This window comes from Apostichopus japonicus, chromosome 12, assembly GCF_037975245.1.
Source record: "Apostichopus japonicus isolate 1M-3 chromosome 12, ASM3797524v1, whole genome shotgun sequence".
NCBI lineage: Eukaryota > Metazoa > Echinodermata > Holothuroidea > Aspidochirotida > Stichopodidae > Apostichopus > Apostichopus japonicus.
Window position 1 is genome coordinate 677716 of NC_092572.1, and position 26256 is coordinate 703971.

Consider the following 26256-nt stretch of genomic DNA (forward strand, 5'->3'; position numbering starts at 1 on the left):
ATTACTTGAATGTATTTAGGCTGATAGTCCGTAAACTATCTTTTTACCACCAGACATTTAGCAGAAATTCGGCTCGCTCTGGCACATAACACCGCAGCTGTTTAGTTCTAGCCTAGTTTGGAAAATCTAACCTGCAAATAGATCAATTATGATTATCATAATTAACAGTTATTTATAAGTCACAGATGTTGGAGAAACCCGCAACTCACACGTTTTAACTCAACGTTAGAATCTTATCAATTTAAAAAAGTCATTTCAGATGGGAAAACCGTAGATTGCTCTTGGATAAAGAAGCCACCATACCATGACCCGGCCGGGTATCGAACCCGGAACCTCCCGATTGCTAATCCCCATTGCTTCAATAATGTAGTAAAATTATAGTACTCTGTAATTACCTTCAGCAAGTTATGAAAAATACTCTCAAATTTGTTACAGCTTACAGAACTATCGTGGCGGCAAATGATGAAACTGATCTAAGACGTAACACTTTACTATGTACTTAATTATACAGGAGTGAATAGTGAACCATACATTCTTTTATTACTGTAATCCCTTTTGATGTATTACTTTAGTCACCTCAATTCATCCCTAGTTCCTTTGATTTGAGTTTCCCCACATATTTTCGTTCTATTCCAACTGTATAACAGTGCATTTAAGCAAATAACGTGTTGTAAGGTTAAACGAAGCAATGTTTTGTTATGTGTCTGAATGTCATTTGTTTAACTGTTATTCTACAACGGAAGCCACAAAAGCAAAATGCCATTGTTGAGATACTCTTTGTTAATATGTATAATTACTAACCGTTACTTCTTTCTTTACGCGATGGATTGTACGTGAACAGACACCTTGTGTAGGTAAAGCATAATTAAAGTTGTACAATGCTCTGTAAACTAATTGACAGGCACACTGCTGTAAATCTACAGAATTTTTTTAACAGTGTATATTCCAACTACATTGTGAAGAAAAGTTTGTAAATAGTGCATGAATTTACAGTCGTTATACGTTCGATACGATTGCAAAAAAGAAAAATAATGAACAGTTGCCACGTAGATTATGTACTGTCGTTGATAACTTCACGGAGAGATGAAGGGGAGGGTGGGGGGTGGGGAACTTACTACCGGCTCACCGACAAAACAGGTCTTGAAACAAGCTTTAAACCGGCAACATTTGGCTCACCGGACAAAACTAGAATTTTTCGCGACCAAGAGAAAGGAGGTGCATCAGACTCAGTGGGTTGTGAGCTGGTAGACCATCTTCATCATGAAGGTATGGGCTATATACTTCTACGATATATGTCCTTTCATGGAAATTGATTTCCAAATCAAGTTATACAAAATATGGCTTGCAAAAGTTGCAACCCATTACTTAAAGATAACGCGAACACATTTCTTTCAAACAGATCAGAGGTCAAGGGAAAAACCCTAAAAATTGTCTCTTGAAAGGTCACAACATGAAATATGAAAGGTCACAACATCTTAAAATTGGCTTACAACCATTTTCTGTTTGTCAACATGTAAAAAGTATGCAATAAACCTCACGATATGTAGACAATGGCAAGACGAATTCAAGTTCTAACTTGGTGGGTAGGTGCCTGACCATAAATAACACGTTTCTTACGCAATTGGTGACGTCATAGGTCAAAGTTGAGAGATCAAAGACCCCAAACTGTTTGTTAGCCACAACCTGCTTGTCACTCTGTTGGAAAAAGTCATTTAAACACAATATATCCAGAGAACAATAAGACAAATTTAAAATAGTAAATTTTAAGGTTGTTCAAGATCGAGGTCAAAGGTCAATGTACTCCAGAAGTCAAATTTGCCCAAATTATGAGGATTGCCCTCTTGTTTATGCTTCGTTAAGTTAAACACTAAACACTTACCCTTCTTAACGTAATCCATGAGCATTGGTATAGAGTTATACTGCACTGTACACTGTAAAAACTAAAAGGGTTTATTTACCCCAAAATAGGGTAAATGTAAATCCCGCATGTGGACACAAAGTATGGGTATTTATAACCACATTTAGATGTGCATTTACCCTTTATTGTGTCGCTATGCAGGATTTACATTTACCCACTATTTGGTTTCTTTTACACAATTTAGGTGTGAATTTACCCATTATTGTGTTGCTATGCAGGATTTACATTTACCCACTATTTGGTTACTTTTACACAATTTATTTGTAAGTTTACCCTTTATTGTGTTGCTATGCAGGATTTACATTTACCCACTATTTGATTACTTTAACACAATTTAGGTGTGAATTTACCCATATTTGTGTTGCTATGCAGGATTTACATTTACCCACTATTTGGTTACTTTAACACAATTTAGGTGTGAATTTACCCATATTTGTGTTGCTATGCAGGATTTACATTTACCCACTATTTGGTTACTTTAACACAATTTAGGTGTCGATTTACCCATATTTGTGTTGCTATGCAGGATTTACATTTACCCACTATTTGGTTACTTTAACACAACTTAGGTGTGAATTTGCCCATATTTGTGTTGCTATGCAGGATTTACATTTACCCAATATTTGGTTACTTTGACACAATTTAGGTGTGAATTTACCCATATTTGTGTTGCTATGCAGGATTTACATTTACCCACTATTTGGTTACTTTAACACAACTTAGGTGTCAATTTACCATTATTTGAGTTGCTAAGCAAGACTCACATTTACCCACTATTTGGTTACTTTTAAACAATATAGGTGTAAATTTATGACTTAGTTGTGTTGATGTGTGGGATTATTCCATTAGATCTTTTGGTACTATTATGCTTAAGATGTACAACTACCTCTTTGATGCTGCTGCACATAATTTACAATTATATTAAAGGTATTCTGTATTGGCCCAAAATTATAGCATGCTATAATCGCTAGATGTTTTCAAAGAATACTTTCCTGGAGGTCACTACCCTCCAATGGTTCACAGACATTCTACATTGAGCACACAAGATGACTGAATGTCTCAGTGAGAAAAATTTCCTCAAGAGTGGTAATAAAAACAGTTCAGAATTTTAAGCAAAGATGACCATATTTGGCCAACACAGCATACCTTCATTGGGCTACATAACACAATGCAATTTAATTGTGCAGATTCTTGAATTAATATAATGGGTAAGAATGTTAAATTAGGAGAAAACTAGAAACTTCAAACATGAATACTACACTGCATAAACGTGATATGAATAATCAATGCAATAGCATGTTTATATCAATCTAGGAATATTCATGCATAATGTACAATATGGTGAAGCAACACTTAAAGTTGGTAACATATGTGTATACTAGTAAAACCTTGACTAAAAAATGTTACATTTACTAATGTATGATCACATTTTCTCAACAATTAGAAACTGCCACAACCCATTACTAGGCATGTCAGGTATTAAACCATGTAACAATTTTCATTTACATCGATGAATACATTTGTAAAATTAAGGTGTGCCAATCTTTTAACATTAACATAAATCTCTATTGACCACAAATATTACTTTCAGGTTGTCTGTTATGATTATGCTGTATCACTGTCACCTTAAAAATCTGGTATCACTCAAAAAGTGCATTACTTTGGCATAACATTGGTAAAAAAGACCATAACTCCCACTTTTATAAAATGGCTCAGCAAAAAATTGAGAAACTTGGAGAATATTGGGATAAACAATAATAACTTACTAATAAAAACAATTTGTATGTAAACAACTAACTTTGCAAATCAATGCAGGTACATCAACATGCTTTTGTTTATGATCAAACCCATCAGTTCTCACTGACCATGAATGTTGCATCAACACAATAAAGGTTTACATGATAAGACCTGTATGTTACTAAGTTGTAAATTAATAACTCTAAAACATACCTTAACTCTAATGTATGATTAATTATACAGTTCTTAGTGCTTTAACATTTCATGTTGATTTATCTTGAATACAACAGTACACTCAAAAAGTTGCATTAGAGTGGTGCATGTTTATGTGCACCACCCCCACCCCACCAACCAAATTTTGTTGTGACAGAACAAGCCACAATATATGGAACTTTCTTGTCACTGATCTAATTGTTCCAGCAATTGTCTCCATGATTTTATTTATATGTGCATCAAGCATTACAAAGATTATCGATAACAACTTCCTGGTCTTGGTATAAATTGACAAAAACAAAATCAAATCGAGCAAAGATACGGTGATGCTTAAGTTTAGGCCTATGATTGTGAATGATCACCATTAACCATCTGTGTTGAGTGTAACCGAGGCTAACTGAGGAAGACTAGCATACAATTAGTCTACACTAAGCTTGCTTCAACTAGGCTGAACGTTAAACCTTAATCACTATACCCCTCTATGTTTATTTAGACCCCACAATTTATCACAAAATATTACTGTACACAATTTGCTATTCTTAATGCTCATCAATCTTGGTTTGAATGTATAAAAAATTTACTGGCTTAGATAATTTGCTTAATATCAACTAATTGCTGTTTGGCCTTCTTATTACACCCAGTTCTAATTGTATTAACAGCTTATTATTGACTTTACTATATGACACCTTTTATAAAGTTGCATTAGTGTTCCAACTAAATTTTCGCCCCCAACTTTGCTCTTCGTCATAACAAGGCATGTCACAGCACTTCAAACTTGTAGTTGCCCCTGATCTCACTGTTTCACCAATATTGTAATGTTTAGTATTATATATCATTTAAGTGTATTAAGAATTACCCAAATTATCATTTTACACATTATTTGTCTTGTAAAATTGTGCTAACAAACTAAATCCCTGAAAACAACACTATGCAAATCCAGCAAACAATCTGAAAAACATAACTAACAATAATTCTGGGTCAACAAATAACAGAAAAACAATAGAACTTGAAGAAAAGTCACAAAATGAAATAAATCATGCTTGAAGTTTTGCAATTAATGAAATGATCTTTTGAGGCAATTTCCCCTTGTCTTTGCATTGCAGCAGAACATTTTGCAGAAATGTCAGTGTTCCTTTTACTTTGCCGTTATACTGTATGTTGAAAACATAATATGTTGCCAGCAGGATTAGAACTGCCTCAGGGAAAGATGCTGCAGTACTGCATTTTTCGTTTTCTGCAATGATTGTTATGTTTGATGGGTCCAGCGGATCCCCAGTGTATGTTATGACCGGTGTGCTGATTTCAACATCCGAGCTAACCTATCAAACAATGAAATAAATAGGATGATTAATTCCTGATAACACATTTTCAAAGGTAATCCAGCTTCTTCAGAATCACATACACTAAACTTGCATTTGATAATATTACTTGGGAGCTGATTTGAATAAGCATCATTTCTAGCTATAAATGAATATTGCGAATGTTTCTATAACTCAGGGTATATATAAACCAGAATGTCAAATAACTTAGTGATTCCTTGCCATTATGAAGCAACATTAGATGGCATATTTTCCAACTTCCACCGTGCTGACCTGATATCACCAGAAGTGCCATTGGCCTTAGAGTATCGAATCATAGGTGCCTATATAAGAAGATTGAATTTGAAACCAACTATCATTTCTTCAGCGATCAACTTTATTAAGACTTGGCTCTAATTGAAGACAAGTGAACTGTGACCTCCATACAAAACATTCGGGATTTGCTACTTACCAAATGCTACCTAAATTCAATTCATGATATGTGGTGGTAATTAAAGGGTTCACGTTTTCATGTTTGTTGATCTCAAATGACCTCTGACCACAATCAAAAACAGGAAGAACCACCTACTCACCAAGGGTTACCTTGTGTTATCTTTTAATTCAAAGAAAAAATAGGGATCATCTGCTCACCAGGGCTATCTACATATTACTCTTGAAGTGCAAACCATCTTTCACTTCTTGAGGTATAGTGTTTACAAACCGAGGCCTCACACACACCCCGATCAGCATTGCATAGATTTCTTTGGCCTTAGAAGGGTTATCGACATATTACTCTTTACATCTTTTGCAAGTTTACAAATAATACACCAACTAATGAAAGGGTTATTAAAATGGGAAGCTTACATCATCATCACTGTTTATAAACAGAAAGTTGCGATCTTCTTTCAGGAAGCCAGGTAGTATCCAGAGAGCTGCAGTCCATGTAGCATCTGTAGCAGAAATAAACACTGAAGTTATTGTCTTCATTCAGTGTAAATGAATGTAAAATGTAACACAACAGTAAAAAATTTCATGCTGATTTCCTGAAAATAACATAATGATTTAGTAAGTTGATGTAGTGTATCAATGCAGTTTTATCTCTGCACTCTTAAAAATAACTACATTGAAGTGTTCCTTAATTAATGTTTTATTGCAGGATTCAGTAAACCATCTAATTCATCCAATGACGACACTGTTGCTACTTTGCCTCATATGGTCACAACTTGTCTCCTTGCTCAGATTATCCTGTATATATGAAACAGGATTGGCCACATTTTTCTTCATTATCTTGAAAGACCTTGGATTTTTTTTTAAGTTTTCAAACATCTGCCATCAGTTTAACTAATTTATATTTTAAGAAGCTGACAAAATGCTTGTCTCAACTGAAACTGTTAAGACATATCTCCTAGTCTACATAATAGTAAACTTTTTTATTATTTTTGGTAATTAACTCAGCACTTTGAGATGTTAACTTACCCCTTTTGTCTTTTTCTGTCAATTGCTGAATAAAGTTGTTGTATTCAACAAGGAATCGAAGAGTGCCCTTTGAGTGATTTGTGTTGTAGGTGATGATCTTTGCTGCAATGTCATCAAGATTTTTGTAGAACATCTCCGACACTGCATCCCAACTGATGATGGCTGAAAAATCTTCTATGATCTATGAATTAAGGTAATAAAAAGGATGATAATGACATTGTATTAATAAATAACTTTCAAACAGGAACTTTCAGCCAAGTATTCGTGTTAGATCATTAAGTCAGTAAAAGAATCTTGTTTTGGCAGTTATTCATGATTTTCTTCAGTCAAACCTCTATTTTAGTAGAAATTCTAAACATTCAAATACTCTTACATATCATCCATGGTATTTAGATTCACCTACTTTTTTGAAAATCCCTGTCAAAGCTAACAATGTGTTTCTTCCATGGTAAATAAAACAGCTATGATAAGCTCACTTGGCAGGTTAATTTGTGGCAAAATGCACTCATGACCCTTTTCCTTGAACTTTGTCTACCTCAAATGATTCTTGAACTAAAAAAGGTAGGAATCATCTACTAACCAAATGCAATCAACATTCTAAGGGATTTTTAAGAAGCCAGTAACTGACAATTTTAACACTTATTGCACTGTGTTTCATGAATATCAGCTATGATTCAAGGAAGCTTCCCTTCCTGAGAAATCCTGAGAGCAAGCTATGCAGCATGAACACAAGTTCATTCACCCTTACATACACAAGCCTTAACATTGGCTTATGATTTCGTCAAACCAACAATTTCCAGTGTAGAACATTATAATCATAAGTCTTAATAATTAGGAATCATATGTTTGAAATTACCTGTTCTGCACAAAATAGAGTAGGAAATTTGCCTCTGATTTCTGCTATTGGTGGTTTCTCCTCAAGTACAAGTCTCCTTCTCTCTCCAAATGTCAGTGCCATTAATGACTTAATTTTGTTCTTGTCTTGTTTTTTCTTTGTTGATTCCTTTTGTAGTTCCTTAATGTGCAGTTTGATAGTCTCCTCTGTTTCACCCTCAGGTAGAGTCCAATCAGCTCCGTCTTTTCGTTCTCCCTCGTCAGTTGTTGCATGTGTAGATGTCTTCCTCTTCTTCACAACTACATCCCTCGTCATGTGTCTCCTCTCATTTCTGAACTTATCTTTGAGTGCATTTTTCAATGCATCCTACAAAACCAAGATGCAAAAATGAATGGAAGCTGCAGTATGATGAGATTATCTGATATCAATGTTACATATTCTGTTAAAATACCTTTCTTCAGTCTGGACTTGTAATTTAAAGAGCTATGAAATTGTGATGAACACTTGAACACAAAGTATATTGTAATTTTGTTACAAGGTCTTAAAAACAGCTGAACAATTCAAATTAAACTTCAACACTATTGTTAGGTATAAAACTCGGCAACCTCACAATGTAATTTATGCACATGTTTCATCATGTCACCTCACCCATTTTAAAGAGTAGACACCTTGATCTTACAAGCATGCACATCTGGACATTCATGTCAGATGCATGCACAATGTGTACTGGTTCATGCATCTTCTCAGGTAGGCCAGTAAATTATATGAATATGTATGTATACATATATGTCACAGGAGGGGGCTAATGTGCAAACATCTGCATGTATACAAGACCCCAGACTACAATATCCCCCCCTCCCCTACCCACCCTGTGCTGCAGCAGTTCAACCCTTGCATCCACCCAGTTAAGTTCCCTCAAACTGAAAAGTACTTTTACAAACCAACAGCAAAATTAATCTATAGTGGATGTAAGATTTTGCCCTTGAAATGGCAGGAGAAACAATCTAGTTTTGAATGCCCCATCATTTGATGTCTTTATTAAAAAGATCCAGCTGTACATAGTTCTTCACTAGCACCAGCTACTGGATATAAAAATGGCTTTTGACAATTAAGCAAATACAGTGAAAATAGTCTCCTGTCTACCTGAAAAGCACCAATTTGACTGATACCATTAGTAGTGGTAGTTTTGTACCAAGTAGTCGAAATTACACAATCTAGTCAGGTGCTTTTTATATGTACATATACGCCCACCTTCTAGATAATAAATGAAGAGCTTAATCATATACTTACATAAGGCTCACAGAATGGTAATTTGATTGCCAAGTTTGGAAAGGACTTTATGACTGCTTTAGCTGCTGTATTGTATTGATCTGTAGTAGGATACCTACAAAAAAGAATATCACTTTATAGTTGATTCACATACAGGGTTAGTGCCAGCTGTAAAATTTAGGAGGGGGGGGGGGCAATTACCCACTTAACCAACTCTTTTGGGGGGGATTTAGTATATTGGGGGAGCCTTTTTAAAATGTGGAGTGAAAGGAAAAGATGGTACTGTCTGGGGCTCCAAAAGCTCCAGTTTTTAACCTTCATATCAGCAGGACAGGGCTTGGTTGGGTGAGACTCATACAGGCCCAATGATCTCCCATAATAGAAATTTCTTATGTTACGGGATACTGCGGACCATCTCTATAGTGGTCTCTTGTATCATTCTTGAAGATATATTGTCTAAATTGTTTTGTTTTTACTATGTAAAACTTAATTCCTTGTTTTAGTCTGATGTTGATCTGGGATTGAAATAAACCTTACACACACAAACACCAAAAATTACATTTTTAAAATAATATCAACAACTTATTTTGCAACTTAATAATAACAGTGAAAAGTTCACCCATTTACCCACTAACCATCAAGTCCTGCTTGTACTAAGTACCTTACCTAGCACCCCCATTCCCCCCAGACAGGCTGAGTCAGCTAAAAGGCTATGATTTTATATTTGAGGTCGCTGTCTGAGCTTGTTTGTTTTGGTAATGTGGATATCCCCATCTGAAGTTAAAATATCAACAGAACTTTAACAAAGTTGTAACCACATCATTCCAAGGTTCCACAATATTAAAATCTGTAGGTTATTGACACATGACGTCTTTATATGCAAAAAATCAAATGCGAAAATACAGGCTTCCAAAGGTGTTATTGTTCCAGGTTAAATAACACCACAATTTCAAAGATGGCATACTTACACATTGACATATTTCAAAGCTAGTAATTCTGAGATGTTGAAAAGTCAAGATTCCAAAGACTTGTGCATTATGCATGCGTATGACATTTGAAGGCAAAAATTTACACTGGTTTAGCATTAGTGATTGAAAAGACAAAATATTAATATTCAAATAGGGAAAGGTACTTACACAGTAAACAAACACATTTTGTCAAATGTAGCTTGGATTACAGCAGATTTAATTCTGTTGCTGACAGGTCCCCCTTTTAATAGTTCTACCAAGATGTCTCTCCTAACATCATCTTGATGCAGCTCAAACTTGTTTGGCCATGGCAAGAACTTTTCTTCTTCATGAAAACTATCAAGCATGCAAAAAGGGTAAACAAAACTTTATTAGCAAAATGTATAGAATTAGCACTTTCAATAAAGTGACCCTAAACAAATTTTACATGAACAATACAGATTATACTTTGACACAGGTTGAACAGCTTGATTTTCACTACTTCAGCTGTAAGTTGTTGAACATGCATGTCAGTACTTAGCAAAATGTGACTTCATATTAAATGGCCTCTTCAAATAAGGGGCTTTGTACTGAACTTCTTTAGGGAATGTGTGGGACTTACTGTTAACCAACCAAGTTCCACCAACCCCCCACCCCCCATACCCTAATATATTGTAGTGATAGCTTAAAGAGAAAATGCAGTCACCCTGATTTGAATTAGTATACTGTAGTATAATATTTCTATTATGGCTCTTCCTACTCATGTGACAATGTTTTTGTTACTGAATTGTTGAATTCATGCACCATAACTCTTAGATTTGTCTTTTATATGCAATATTTATGTTCTAAAATGCCATAAAATATAATTGTAAGGTCAGCACCAGAAATTTGCAAGGTTTAGCTGATATTGCAAATTAGTTTGGGGCAACTGCTTATTCCCTTAAATAAGCTCTTTTTTGCTTCTGTCAAGGTAGGATAATAATTCAAACATGAAATGTTACATGTCTTACCTGTCTGAAACATCACTGGTACAAGGTACATCTCTTTCATTTCCAGCCAATATAATGGTGTCATCTGAACTTGAAGAGCTTGTAAATGAACTGGCACTGAGGCATGCAACTGACAAAGGAAAGGAGTGTCCAAAATATGTATTATAAATTATTTTTCTAATTTGCAAAACCCCAGGATGTAAAGATTAAATATGTGTTGCTCATAAGTACAAGAAACAAAATAACTGGATTTGCATTGCAAGTTGCTACTTACTATTAAATCTTCAACTGCTAACCAATTTGATATTGATTAGCACTTTCATTAGACAGTAATGCTTTTTGATTGATATTGCAAACTGTAAACTGTTACAATGAAAATTTGAAGTAGTATTCAACTTTGGCATACCAATTTGTCCCTTGCAGAATACCTTCAGACTGTGATAATTTCTTATCTTAAAGCTTCCCTGAAATTTCAAATATGAATACTATAGTGACTTCCTCCTGTCAAATATCCCAAAACTTTCCACTACTGTAGGGGGAAAGCCATGAGGAGAGGTTATGACAATGTACATACATTCATACAAGAATGTTTTATGTGCATATATTATCCTTGGAACTACCCAAGTACCAATAAGTTCCAAATGGGGTTCACACATCATATTATGCCAATAAGGCTCCTTCATGAAATGGTAATAAACATGCTGCTGATAGGCAAATTTTTCTGGACAACAATCTTTTTGCAATCGTGTACAAGAAGCATTTATACTTACCTTCATCTCTTTCACCAATCACATTCAGTTTAACTGCTTTATCTTCCATCTGCTCTTCTTCTATATCACCGTCAATGTCCACCCAGTCGTCAAAGTCTTTATCAAAGACCTGAAGCCGAAATTTCTTTATCCCAAATTGAGATTTGATTTCTGGTTCTACATCACTTGCACTACATAAGAAAACCCTTTTTCTGGATCCATAAGTTACATGGTACCGTTTAAGTGCTTCACTGAAGACACAAATATATAGAAACTAAAAAGTTGTTTCTTCTAACCTTTGAAGTTCAAAGTAACAACGATAAGGAATGAGATGCTCTATTTTAAGTATTAATGTTTCTCTAAACAAAGTACTTAAGTGTTACCATTCTCTGATTTTGATTTGTGTAAATTGATAAGGGTAAATGACAAGCAAAATCTTCATAAGCAAATATGACCCATTTTTGTTGAAAACACAATACATAGCTATGGAAATGTTGACTGTAACCAATAGTGCGCAAAACCATCAAAACAAGATACACTTTACCACCTTTGATAAAGATTGCATCTATTTTGCCAAATTCATGCAACCTATTTTCTCTTGCCTCTAGAACCATGCAACAACCTTTTGCATACAATGAACTGTGTAATTCAACAAAAGCTAATGTATGCACTTCTTCAATGCTTGGAAATTGACTTTTCAAAGCTCTCTGAATCCCATCACAAAACTAATGTAATTTTTGAATGTCCCCTCCTGAGTTGGATGTCATTTTGTCATCCCAAAAATTCTGACCAGCTCCATAATAGCACATAAGTAATTGATGACGCCTTGCCAATGTCTTACACAAATTCCGCCTGTTTTTCTGCCTATTGGCAATTTCTTTGAAATATGCATGTTTAGCTTCAAACCTCATTGTCCAGCAGTGAACAAGAGGTCCATATTTCAATATTGAACGAGGGTAATGCAATAAGTAATGACTTTTGGGTTTAATTCTATCTTCAGGAAAGAGCTCTTTCAGAGCAACCAGAAATCCATGCACCAAATATTCCAAGTATGCAACCATTTCACATGGTATAGAGGGAGCAAATGTAATTTCACAAATATCCATAAGTGACAAAAATAGTTCCCAGTATTCATTTCCCTCTGGAATTGAGCTTCCTATGATTAAAGGCAATAATCTCATCAGGCACCATGTTTGAGATGCTGTTTGTTTGATTTTGAAACTTCCCAGGTTAGCAGTGGTATTGCAAGTTGGTTTGCTTTTCTGATCACTTTTTCCAAAGGGAAAAAGTTTCAAAGCACTGTTAAAAGATTCCAAAGTGAAAAAGCCATCCTGAATAAATGTTGTCACAACCTTCGTCATTAATTCTGGAACAAGTCCTTCGAGCAAATCATGAGCTGGATCAGGTGGTAGACAACTGATTACATCAAAGTATTGCAAATCTGACAAAACAGATTTAGAAGCTACTCCATAAACATGCCTAAGACCTTGATTTTCCATAACTAACTGCACCTGATGTTTGTGACCAACACTTGTTCTTTCGATTAAACTGGATGAATCAAAATGATCTTGAATGTCATTACTACTTGCCATGCAAAATCTACATATTCTACCAGCATGAAAATGTTGCTGAAAGCCTCCTAACTGATGTGCTGCCAAGTTATCCATGGAAACCAAACTAATGCAACCCTTGAATGTAAACTCCTCCTGGTTTAAAGTTGTTATTGTCACCCCCTTACTTTCTAAGACTTTAACATCCTCAAGAAGCGGTTTGAGCACTTTCCCAAAGCCATACTGTTTTATTAATCTTGTACAGCAGAGGCAAACAAGCTGAATTGATGACAATTTTGACCGAAACTTTGGGGATAAATTTCCAAGAACAAAATAAAATGCAGCAACTTTGTAGCTGTTAGCTTTATTTCTAAGTGGGTTCACCACACCAAAATCATCATAATAAAAATGAACTTGGAGTGCATGTGGCTCCAAAGAGAATAGGGGATGATTTTGAAATGCTTCACCATCACAGTAATCCTCATATCGCTTGTCCCCACGTCTAGAACGGGACTTCAGAACTTCTGCTAAAATATCATCATGACTTAAAAGACTTTTTAGAGTATCAAGCAATGGTACATAAATGAATGTATCATCTTTCCCACAGGTGGAACCTAGCACATGTTCAACTGGCTCAACTAAACCAAAATGCTCCTTATAAAAAGCTGTCTGTTTATAGTCTGAGGCCAACTTTTCAAAGATGTTATTTTTCTTTTCAAACTTTTCATCGATAAAGTTAAAGATATCAGGATTTTTAGCCACTGTGAAACCAGAAGCTGAAAGTTTTTCTTTGATCTCTGTGCTATCATCCCTTGAACTGTTATAGATGAGTTCAGATAGCTCTAATATTATGCTATTTGTAACAGTAAGTGGTAGTTTATGCTTCTCTTTCATGCCTAAGATGAAAAGAGCAAAGTCTCTTTCCGTGGATCTTTCACCGATTTCTCTGATGTGTGATCCATCACCCAGAGCAGCAGCATCGATAGCACTTATTCCAGTTGATTCTGCAAGACTATTTTTATGCGAATTATGAGTCACATCATCAACTTCTAAACCAATGTTTTCCGTCACTAGACTTGTGCCTACTTCAGTATCCTCATGCCCACCAGAGTTACTGTCATGCCTTATGTTAACATCGAACACTCTTTTATGAAATTTCCGCAGATGGGAATAAAACGTGCTGAACACCCGATATTTTCTTTCACAACCATCTATTCCACATCTTATGGAGAAGTTGGGTTCAATACTATGTGAGAATCTTATGTGATGTAACAACTTTTTGAAAGTAATGGTCCTGAAAGTGTTACATATTGAACAACTTTGCATCTGCAAGGATGCCATAAGGCCTAATCTAACAAAACCTTGGCTAGGCTTTATTAGGATGGCTTGGCATAAGTACTGGACAAACCTCACAGCATTAATGCACACTCAGTTTTAATAGTTCAGTCTTGGCCTGCGCTAGCTAGGCTTATAAACTTTGATACAATGGTAGGCCACAGTGTAGGCCCTGCATTGTACTAGTGGCTGTTACTTGTAAGACATAGCCTAGGCTTAGTTATAAAGTCTTCTAATCTTATATAGGCGAATAAGTAGCAGAACAGTTAGGCTAGTAAAGCCTAGGCATAACAGTTATTTAATCTGTACTTTTATAAACCAAACAACTCTTTCAAGGGCTTAACGTCAACTTACACTTGTGACATGTTGCTTTAGATTCATATAAAAATACAAGCGGCCGTTGAAGGTGAAGTCCAGTCGTGTCAAGTCTCGTCAAATGTGACGGCGAAGCGCTTCTGCGGGAACAAACTAAGAAATACTAGGACTGGTCGCCAAGCAGTGCAGTGATGACAGTATACTGTATACTGTACTGTACGTACGTAGGTCTAAGGCATTGTGTTAGCGCCAAGCGCCAAGCGCGAACGAACCACCCTTTGTGAAAGAAAACTTGTCATTGGCTTAAAGTTTGAATCTTTCATTTGATATTATGTGGGGTTCTTTCTAATTTTTCAGATATGCACCCATTTTCTGGAATACCAACTTTGAATCTTTTACATTTTTACCAATATTTATTACCACATCCACATTCTTGAAAGGCTGTATTCAGAGAATTAATGTAAAGTAGTGTTTTAGGAAATTTGTTTTTAACCAATGAGAAGTAAGAACACTTCTGAGACGTATAGTCTGCCATTATTCTCTCGGCGCGGCCTGGCTGCAAACGTAACTTTTATTTCTAGTACGAATGAGTACATCATTGTAGAAAATTCTATAGAAGTCACAATGAAAAAAATGTTTCAGCTATGGTCGACGTTTAAGGGCCAGGCATTGTTATCATCCGTTGTGGGGATAAATGTATGCTGGCCGTGCGAAAAAGCACAAAACACTTAAACGTACACAATCATGACAAAAATATTGTTCCAGCTAGCTCAAGCTGTACTTCTAAGAATATTTTGTAAACAAGTGTCTCGAGAAATACTCACGTTTAGGCTCTATCAGTTTGAATTGTGAGCAAGGGCGTAGGAACCGGGGGGCTGGGGGGGGGGGGGGGGCGCCAGCCCCCCAGTGAAAAATGTGGAGGGGCGGAAGTATCATTCCGCCCCCCCGGTTCGCAGGTCAGAAAACCCCTTTTTCATTTCCAAATGAGAAAAAAATCTCATTTGGAGCACCAAATTGCATCTAGGGCCAGTTGAAAATACAAAATTAAGTTTACAAAATGGAGTGGGTGTTGAAGTGTGCTATATTGCACCAAATTGCATCTGAGGCCACCTGGAAATGCAAAAAATTCCAAAGGGGAGGGGGACACCCCCTCCCCTTAAACCCCTCCCCCAGGCCGGCCATCAGTCTTCAGCCCCCCCACTCAAAAGTACCTTCCTACGCCACTGATTGTGAGTCAAACCGTCTTCATGGGCCAATCCAGAAGGGGAGGGATTCAGTGTTTCGAGAAAATGATCGCAGTAGCTTATATACTTTCCGTTGTTTTGTTATGTACATAACGTACGGGACTACCTTCGTTGAGGGGGGGGGGGTTGGTCTGACGCAACACAAGCTAGCATGCTCGAAAAAGAGCGGCTGGTCTGAAGAAAAGGGTACCTTCTGATCGATGGGTTGCAAACCTTCACCCCGTCTCATACGCGCCCATGGTTAGACCTATGTAGATCTTATAGATAATTGTCTGCACCCCTTAATCAGGTGTTGGTATTTATAGGTTGGGCGCCGCTCCTTATCTGTTCATTACCTCAGGATCATTTGCTATTTTGACTGTATTAGTTAGTCTTGCCTTATTAAACTTTCACGAAACTTCATATAGGCCTATCCTACGACTCCATTCATATCCTCTCACCCCCACATAAGAAACAGTTATTATTTTACTAATAACCATGCAGACATTTCCACGGGGAAATTCGGGGATACTCCATATATCTGTGCAGTTTGCCGTATATTTATAACACGATATAGGCTATTAATAAATAAATGTCAAGCTAAACAGCTGGCCTATTGTCGCCCCAATTCCTTTTGACAGTAATTTGCATTGGTTGTTGGGACTTTAGAAATTGGGCCTATAGTCGCCGGGGCAGCTCTGTGTTCCAAAATGTACATGTAGGGTACTATAGGGTGCATACAAATAATGACGGGCTAAGACCCGAAAATACTGGTAGTGATATATATTAACCCATGAACGAGTAAATTTATACTTCAGTACATAAATACTGGGTGATAATTCCCCCAGGGTGGCATTTTAAACTAATCACAAGTGTATAGAACAAATACAACCACATGAAGTGTATAAATAGCTCTTATCTTGTGTGATTCTACCCTCTTACGATACTTCAAAATAAGTGTTGTTGGTGTTATACCCTTTTTGATTTAAAACAACATACTAAGAAGGGTTATTTTACACCTTGTTACTAAGGTATACATTATTCGTGCAAAGTACATGTTATGTGGGTAAAATTACCCTATTGGTTAAAAAGGGTACTTTTTTGAAAAGTGAGTGTAAAATAAGCACTGTAAATGTGTAAATGTACATAAATCATTGTGTCTTATTACACGCACAGTATGTAAATTTACCCACAAAGATCAGAAATACACAAACCGGCTTTACCTCGGGGTATATGTACACGTTAATCGGGTAATGGCCAAGGCAATGGTTATGTTTACACTTTGTGATGGTATAACTACATTGTGGATGTTTATTATACACTTTTCCAGTGTTTAATAACAATCCATGTGTTAAAATACCTGACAACAGTGTAGAACTACCCGTTTATTTTTTAGAGTGTACCGACAGAAAAAAAAACGCCGCCAGCTACTACAGCGTCATAGGAATCTGAAAAATGAAGAAATTATCACCTGAAATGACATCCAGTTATTGTTTTCTGTACAGTGCAAACCACATAACCTTCATCTTTGTCCATGCAATGGATATAGGTATCTCCCGTTTATTTCATCAATCCAACGTTGCTTTGAAATATAACATTGATTATTAGTTTCACACAGAACACATTGATAAACATCAGCACATTGGGAGCCATGTTTGTGATTTTTTTCCATTGAAAGATATGTTCTGTGCTGTGCCTGAAATTAATTCTTTGTCCCTTCACTGTTTCTATCCTACCTCTCCTCTACCCCTATTGGTTTCTTTCTTTCTACTCTCCATCCCTTGTCTACTCATCCCCTTACATCTATCGTTTTGTGTTCACAATGCTCATTAACCTGTCTGAATTCTGTGAGTGTTTTTGTTCCTTCTGTTACTGTTAATTGCCATTTAGTCTTAAGTTGTTAACAATTTCCTGCAGTTTTAGGTCAAGAAACCAATTCCACATAGCATTTATGAGGCGCCGATGTTTTGTTTTTCATTTTTTATGATATTTAATGATATGTCATTCATTTGCTACTAAGTAAAAAAAAAACAATTCTTCAAAATGTTGCAAAATTTCTAATACAGAGCTTACGTATATATATAGATACATACATACATATATATATATATATATATATATATATATATGTATATATATATATATATATATATATATATATATATATATATATATATATATATATATATCTAAAGTACAAGCAATAATCAATACATTTGATATAGTGACATCGAACATTATTTACTGGGACCCTCGTGCTGGAGTGATAAAGACATGGAATATCCAGAAAGGTACGCAACATGGGTATACGTAACAAAGAACAAACTTGTGCTCTTTTTAAAAGACAATAACAATTCTTAAATGTTAACTGACTAATATTATTATCTGGAAAAAGACCATCACAGCCTTACATGAAGATCGATAGACGGTTCAACGTTTAGACGTTTTAGTAAGTTAAAGTAGGTTACATTTAATTAACCTTTAGCTAGGAACAAGACGTTAAGATGTGAATGTTTTCATTTTCAATTAATATAAGTATCACTGTAAGTAACCTGTCATCGGAATATCACTTTAATGCGTCGAAGTGATTAAACCGAATTAACAAGATAAAAATTTGAAAAGATAAAATCCTCGAAGTCTTGTCTTTTCATGAATGATTCGTCCAGCGTTGGAGGACAAAATTCTCAATAGGTTATCATTATCTTCCGAATATGAATAGTTGCTCATGATGATTAGTATTATCAGTGATAGTATAGGATATAAAATTCGGGGAGGGCGGTGTTCAGATATATTGATAATATATATTGCAGGAATTTATATACAGTCAATGTTACCAAGTTTGGTTTCATATTGACTTTAGCTTACCTTCAGTAAGTCCTTTGATTTTTTTCTGTTCCTATAGTAGCCAAAAGTGTGTTACGGTAAACTCTTTTCCTTATGGCAATATCAAGCATCTTCTGTGAAGCATCTAATGCATCAATTGTTAGGAAACCTCGATCAAAAAGCTGAGAACAAGGATGTTAAGATTGATATATAATTTCATATGGCTGTATAAGGTAAATGTGCGCAGCCTGTCTCGAACGTTATAGTACTCTTACACGGATGTCATATATGCAACTGCTAGCTTGTATAACAAACGCTTGTTAGATTCCATCAATTTGTTTACACAATTAATTGGTTGATTAATGTTATGATCTGTTCTCCTACCTCCACCGTTACAATAACCTCCGCTCTAGACGAAAAGGCCATTATTACTAAAATCATTTATACAGATCGTTGAATAGACTAGAAACTTCAACGCACTGTCCAACACGTACAATTATTTTGGCATCCAACCTAATAGAGAGTGGTAAAGAAAGGAGAACAATGCTTAATTTAAATGGCTGAAAACAAATCAAATAATAATCATCACTGAATTAAGCAGGCAAATAATGTTGTTGTACTTTTAGCAATATATCTACAATTACGAAAGAAAAGAAGTGTATAACAGAGATTGTGTTTTTGTCAATGTCACCCAAATGTTCAGGGAGTAATATTGGAAATGCATATGCAACAACGTGCGCTATGTGGTCGTCACCAACTTGTGACCGTACAGCCCCAATTGCCCAATTACTTGCATCATGTAGTATCTAATACAAATGGTCGGCCCAAATTGGGATGGACCAAAATAGGAATACTTGTCAGAGCTAACTTAGGCTCCTCAGCAATATATTTCTGGTTTATATCAGTGGTTAACACATCACAAGTGTTAAAGCGCAAACAGAAGATAGGAGACTACTCGTTAGAATTACACACTTACCAATTTGCCTATAATGCCAGATCCAGCGCCTAGGTCCAGAATTACAGCACGTTTGTTTGAAACGTATTCCACAACCGTTTCCGCTAAGCATAAGTGGTATCGAAATCCTGTATTTGGAAAGTTCTAACAGAAAAGCAAAGAAATATGTATTTCACGTACTTTGATGAGGCGCATGTGATATAGGATGGGAGGAGGCAATATTACCGTCTCATATTGCACCGCTTCGACCATTGATCTAATAATCTAAAATGTTTAAGAATACATTGTTGAACATTCCTCGTGGTCTCTCTACTATCAACTTCATTTTAGGGTTAAGGTAATGCAAAACTTCACTATGAAAGAAATTGGTCTATTGACTATCATTGTTCATGTATTGATTGTTGATTGACTGAAGTTATGCCTCAAGATGGTATCATAATGACCTTTTGAGAGTTGTAGGTTGTAGCAGTTACTAAAACCTACGTTAGAGGCACATTAGTAACACAAAAGTATAGCTTGTCATCACAAATCTGCATTTTAGTCCAGTTTATTAATTATATTTACTTCTGAAGGTTTTAAAAACTAAATAATTAGTTTTGAAAACAAGCTCACAAAAGATAATTGCTTAATATACTTGCTAGAAATGTAAATTTAATTAACAATAGAGCATGTTTTTGGCAAGTATGCGAATGCCGAAAATAGCTGAAAGTACAATAAAAACATGGACCTATTGATATATATTCAGAAATGTCTTAAACGAAATATCTTCAGTTTAATTCGTGTAAGCGGAAGTAAAAGCAGCAAAACTGAGAGATTTCGTTTCAAATAATCCGGATCGTTATGTAAAGTGTTATGTTTTTACAATGAAAGACAAGATTGAAGCACCTATCTGCATATACACACCTAACGGTGATCTCAAATAATAATGTTCTACGTACCTTGTCATATAATTCCGAGTTCTTGTTGTACCATCATGTACCAATAACATCATCAGTCTTTTCTGTCTGCATAATTTCCCCCAAACAGTTCGCTCATGTAGATAGGTCTTCAAAGTCGACATGATCACATGGATTGTAATTTTATCAATTAATTTAGTCAGCTTGATTCTCGAACAGATTCAATAACAGAAAAACACATTCGCCTGAGCTAGCCGACTGCTACGATGGAGTTTCTATATACTAGCTGAAGTCATTATTTGAAATGTGTGACATTCCATCACGTGAATTATCAACTACTTTCGTTATAATCAAAATGTATTCCTTATATATGCTCCCACACACTGCCTAAATGCACCCGATGCTAGGAAATATTTTTCTTGTGTCAGGCCCAGACGAGATCACAAATATGTTAATAAAAACATGTAGCTCTCAGCTAGCGCCAATGTTCACTCAAATCTTGCAAAGAACACTTGATGAGGGAGTTATTCCCGAGATATGGAAAACGTCAATCATAACTCCGGTCCCTAAAACCAAAGTGGTTTCATGTTTAAATGACTACCGTCCGATATTACTCACGTCAAATATCATGAAATGTCAGAAAAGGGTGGTACTAAAACTTCTTCTTGCTAAAAAGGTGTTGTTATAGATACAAAATAAGTTTGCCTACCAGAGCAAAAGAGGTGTAGATGACGTCATACTTGTTTACTTGCATGGGGTTTTGAAGCACTTACCCAGCAAACACAAACTTCATCTTAATACATCAGGAAAATATTTGAACCAATGTTATGATGCGTTATGAATAATGTTATTCAAACGTAAATGTTGAGTCGCAAGAACAGCAGGATAACGACTTCGCAACGTTTTATATAACATTATTTCGATGTTAGCACAACCTTTTCAAGATGTGGCAGAAAATGTTTTAAATACGTTATAATATCGTTTTGAGAAATATGATAACGTAATAAAATCACGTTATAAAAAAAATGTTGAGTCGCTAGAATAGCAGGATAACGTTATCACAACGTTTTATATACCGTTTCTTGTTGTTAGTACAACGTTTGTAAAATGTTAATTTATTTTTGATTTTTTGGGGGGAAATTTTAGCATTTCTTGCAATACCATGTATTAGTCCTTCATACCTTTGGAACTCTTTCAACCTAATATTACCTTTCAACTCCAATATCCGCAATGCAAAAATCATTTGATCTCTGTTGACCCTATAGATGATCTTTAACCTTCACCAACATTAATATGGTGTTCTTCCAAATATTACGGTACACTATATTTGCCAAGTACGAGACCTGTCAAGACTACGATACGGTGTTTACAAGATGTACACACTTTGACCTGTGTTGACCCTAGATGATTTCTGACCTCCACCAGCTTCAACAGGGTTCTCATATATTTGAAAATGTTATATTTCAACAATGGAAATAAGCTATGAAGATTTTCAACCTCTGAAATATATGTCTTTAATTGTTCCAAACTTTATACCAAGCCAAATTTCACAAAGGAACCTCCTTCCTCACCCCAACACCCTAAAGAAGAGTTGTATTTATTCAAAAGTGTTATTCATCACGTAGAAGTTCATGTTATATCACACCACCCAGGTAGTACAATTAACCTTTGACATCCCTGCAAACATTCCTGTATTTATTTAGTATATTGACTTATACGCAATTTTGAAATTACAATGTCTACCAATAACAATTCTAGAAGTTGCTATATGGTATAGGCCGTATTGTTACTGGGATTTTAAAACTTGCGTCCACGGGACGCAACATCTTAAAATGTTTGCGTCGGCTCAGTAAAACTTGTGTCTAGGATGCTGTCCTCGATGAAAACCTGCACTTTAAAATACCTCCTAATGAACGCGCAATACTTAAATGCATAATGACCCTAACAGTACGCTGGCATGTGCCTAAGGTAAGCGTGCAGTGGTATGCCTATTATGTGTACCAAAACATGTAACGATGAAACCGTTATTTAATTACAATAGCAACATTACTGTCAAATTTCGAAGCGAGAACTTTGGTTGTTGACTAGTTAGCATATATGCAGGCATGGATAGCATACAGGGGCGTCAATCCGATTTGAAACGTGGGGGGGGGGTGACGTAATCAATTCGAGTATTCCGGCCGTAAGTACTATCTAATCGGAGCGCCACCATGGGTTGGCCCGCAGCGTACCAAGAAAATTTCAGATTTCAATACCTGCCAGATCGCTGGAGATGGCACTTGTCAGGCTGGATAGCAGCCATCTAGTTGCGTGATTTCGGGGGGAAATTACAAATTCGTCACTCAGGAAATCTGCAATAAAGTTCATGCGACCTTCATTTTTGGTGGATTGTTTCTTTTATTAGTGATTGCAATTGAAATGAACATTAGAACCCAGTGCAAGTTGACAAATGATGCGGCGAACTGGAACCCCAGCCCCATTTTGCCCTGTTTCAGGACAGAATTCCCCATTTGTTCAAACCCATGACAACTAACAATCTGTGAATAAATTTTCTTCAAAATGGGCACATTATATTGCACCAAGTCGGTCAAGGAATGACCCCAGGGCCTCAGATATGGGCCTTTTGCAGGGGTGGGCAACCTTTTTGAATGAATGGGCCAGATTTTAGGAGTGAAAATTGACAGGGCCGCACCTAACCAACGACCTGCTGCTGATTTCAAACCTTTGATTCAGAGGACGTTCAAGCAATAGGTGTGTGTACTAATCTGTATTCACAAAAACATAATGTCAATACAGTCCAGTTGATAATTAATGGTGATAATAGACCAACCTGACAGCATCATTAGTGCAGATAAATTCTAAGCAGCTAGCTCGATTTTGGTAATGATGTAAAATAGATTGATTCTTTTCTTTTCTTTTCTTTTTCTTGAGACATCTCACGGGCCGCAAAAATATCACTGGCGGGCCGCATGTAGCCCGTAGGTTGCCCACCCCTGGTCTATAGGAACGATGTCACAAAATGTCTCCGGACATATATGCGAAGGAAGCTATCTGCTTCGACTGCATGTGAGTTTCTCGACAGTGCCGTCCTGGGAGTCATACCACAAAATGGTGCATTTCCTCATACGCACTTATTAATAATTTAAATAACTAACCAATTAGGCAAAGCCCAGATCCGAGTTCGTATAGCGAGCTTAGCGCAAATTTGGCCAAAAGTCGTCAAACGCCAGCATGTTAAACCAGGTTGCTAGGTCAACGAGAATACATTTCTATGAAATTTGAAACAAGAATGACAAGACAACCACTTTAATTATGTTTTCAGGACCTCACACATGCGCAGACTTAGAATAGGTCCCATGTGAGTGGTGGCTTAAGTGATGAAGGCATCCAAATAAATCAGTGGTTGTTCGTTGGAGTACTCACGCAAGTTACCTCGGTTGCTAGGTGGATCTGCATTTGGTAATCGGTGAATTCTGGTCGGAGCGTACTATGTAACCACCGTGTACCCATGAACGTAGCTACGGCCTGATGATGGAGAGGGAGGGGGGGGGGGGAGCGTGTAGTGGCTGAAAATCCAACTGGATGGGTTTTGAAGCCAGAAAATTCCGACTGCTGCTTTGTACACCCACCTTCGCGCTACTCGTCTACGATACGGTCAGTGTCAGACACCCAATCTTTCGCGACTGCACTTTTGTTCCGAACTTTTTTTCGATACATTTGTACCCACTGGCACTCATTTCACAAATTTATTAGCCGCCCCCCCCCCACCCCAACCAAATATTTTTGTGAAATTTCGGGCAAAATGCTGATAATTTTTCAGGCACCTACTGACAGAAAGATAATTTGCAATGTGTTTTTCAGTAGCAAAATTTATATTATTATTACCATTAATATTTTAACGACTTCCAAATAACTCTACCAATATGGAAGGGTAATAAGACGGAAATGATGGTATGTTATTTGCATGCGATTTAAAAATCGATGCATGTCTATATGGCATGCACATTGACACGTGGAACGCGCGCAAAATTTTTGGTTATATTTTTCGGGCACGTCGTTACATCCCCCCTCTTAAATCAAATTGGGCTCCTGCGCCTATGACGGTACACTCAAAAAAATGAAGTGTTAAATTTGAATCGTAAAGTGTTGAATTTAACACCCCACCCTGTTTGGATTAGGGACAACACCCACCGGGTTAAATTAACACTTCAGAAGTGTAACATAATATAACACTTTGCGAGTGTTGCCTTAACAACACCCATACAAGTGTCAAAATAACACTTCCTGGTGTTGAAGGTACACTACAGGGAGTAAAATTAACACAATAAAGTGTTCATTTGTTGAAACTTCTGGGTGTCAACATGACACTTCAGGAAGTAAAATTAACACCATAAAGTGTTCATTTGTTAGCACTTCTGGGTGTCAAAATTGCACTTCAGGGAGTATAATTAACACTCTAGTGCACATTTTTTGGCCTTCTGGGTGTAAAAGTTCTTCTTCAGTGAGTAGAATTACCACCATATAGTGTTCATTTGTCATCTGTGTCAAGATGATACTTAATGGACTCTCAACACACAATAGTGCTCTCTCGTTTATACTTCTGGATGTATATTTAACTGCTGGTTGTAAAGTTTTACATGTTTATTATGTAACGCAAATACAATACTGTTATGTAAAATTTTGCCAGAAAAGTTTACATCGCACCCGTTTTGTAAATATTTTATACAGGTTTTAGGTTAATTATTACCTAGTAATTAGGTAAACAATATGGATGCATGTTTGAATCGCTCACAGCAGAAAGGTACATTTAAGAGAAAGCAAAAAGCAATGACAACACAAACAATTCAGAATTATGTGGGATTTTCAGCAATTAAACACCATACTACCTTCCTATTCCAGAGGTCCATTTATTATATCCCATTAAATGTAAAACGAACAATTTAGGCTATAAAAGTATTGTCTTGTGGAATTAAGTCAACTTAAAAGTGCCAACATTTTCAAATGCTACAGTGCAGTTACTTGGTCTTTATTTTTTTGCACATGCCTTTTGGTTTCTAGATTAAAGACAAAGAAACAACTCTTCGTAAAGTCAATTTCAAATAAGCAACAACTTTAGAAAAATTCTGATCCATGGGATGAGAAAACATGGAGTGCTGTGTATGATGACTGCTACACTACAGTGACTATGTCTTTGTTGTTGGCAAATGCCTTTTGGTATTCCAGATTAAACGCAAGAAACAACTCTACCCAAAGTCAATTTCAAATAAGCAACAACTTTAGATATATGCTGATCCGTGGGATGAGAAAACGTGGAGTACTGTCTATGATGACTGCTACACTGCAGTTACTTTGTCTTTGTTGTTGGCTCGTGCCTTTGGTATTCCAAATTAAACACAAAGAAAGAACTCTTCCCAAAGACAATTCCAAATAAGCAACAACTTTACATACATTCTGATCCGTGAGATGAGGAAACATGGAGTTCTGTCTATGACAACTGCTAAACTGCAGTAACTTTGTCTTTTTTGTTGGCACGGTGAACATAACAATCTCGAATCTGGTTGCGTTTCACACCACCAGGCAACTTGTAGACAACTTTTTGGAAAAATTCCCCGGCACCGAGACTTGCAATTTGGTATAATTCAGATTTAACAAGTAGAATAATTTGAAGCAAACATCAATGGCTTCATAAATGTCCTCTGGGGTAGGGCATGTCTCTGGATGATCACCA

The 26256-nt window shown here is 36.3% G+C and overlaps 1 protein-coding gene and 1 long non-coding RNA gene across 3 annotated transcripts; both read right to left on the reverse strand.

The window, feature by feature from the left end:
* Positions 1 to 3189: 3189 nt before the first annotated feature.
* Positions 3190 to 15083, reverse strand: LOC139977044 (sterile alpha motif domain-containing protein 3-like). Its single transcript, XM_071986013.1, has 9 exons — positions 14671 to 15083; positions 11453 to 11682; positions 10704 to 10812; positions 9883 to 10050; positions 8768 to 8861; positions 7499 to 7843; positions 6643 to 6823; positions 6031 to 6116; positions 3190 to 5187 (listed from the first exon to the last, which is right to left on the reverse strand). Exons 1-9 carry the CDS (start codon positions 14679 to 14681, stop codon positions 4903 to 4905), a joined length of 1509 nt encoding a protein of 502 aa, XP_071842114.1. The 5' UTR covers positions 14682 to 15083; the 3' UTR covers positions 3190 to 4902.
* Positions 15084 to 17266: 2183 nt separating this feature from the next.
* Positions 17267 to 20851, reverse strand: LOC139977046 (uncharacterized). Of its 2 annotated transcripts, XR_011796408.1 has the most exons (4): positions 20571 to 20851; positions 19654 to 19776; positions 18720 to 18859; positions 17267 to 17302 (listed from the first exon to the last, which is right to left on the reverse strand). It is a non-coding gene; the product is annotated as an uncharacterized lncRNA (long non-coding RNA). The 2 variants fall into 2 exon arrangements; XR_011796407.1 differs by lacking the exon at positions 20571 to 20851 and having other exon boundaries at positions 19654 to 20074.
* Between the last annotated feature and the right edge of the window lie 5405 nt (positions 20852 to 26256).

Bases quoted from the DNA above. Each gene is read 5' to 3' on its own strand.
- LOC139977044 (XM_071986013.1), bottom strand. The intron at 10,813-11,452 runs GTAAGTATAAAT...TTCCTTTGTCAG, and splicing joins GATTGGTGAAAGAGATGAAG to TTGCATGCCTCAGTGCCAGT. The intron at 7,844-8,767 runs GTAAGTATATGA...TTGGTTTTGTAG, and splicing joins TACCATTCTGTGAGCCTTAT to GATGCATTGAAAAATGCACT.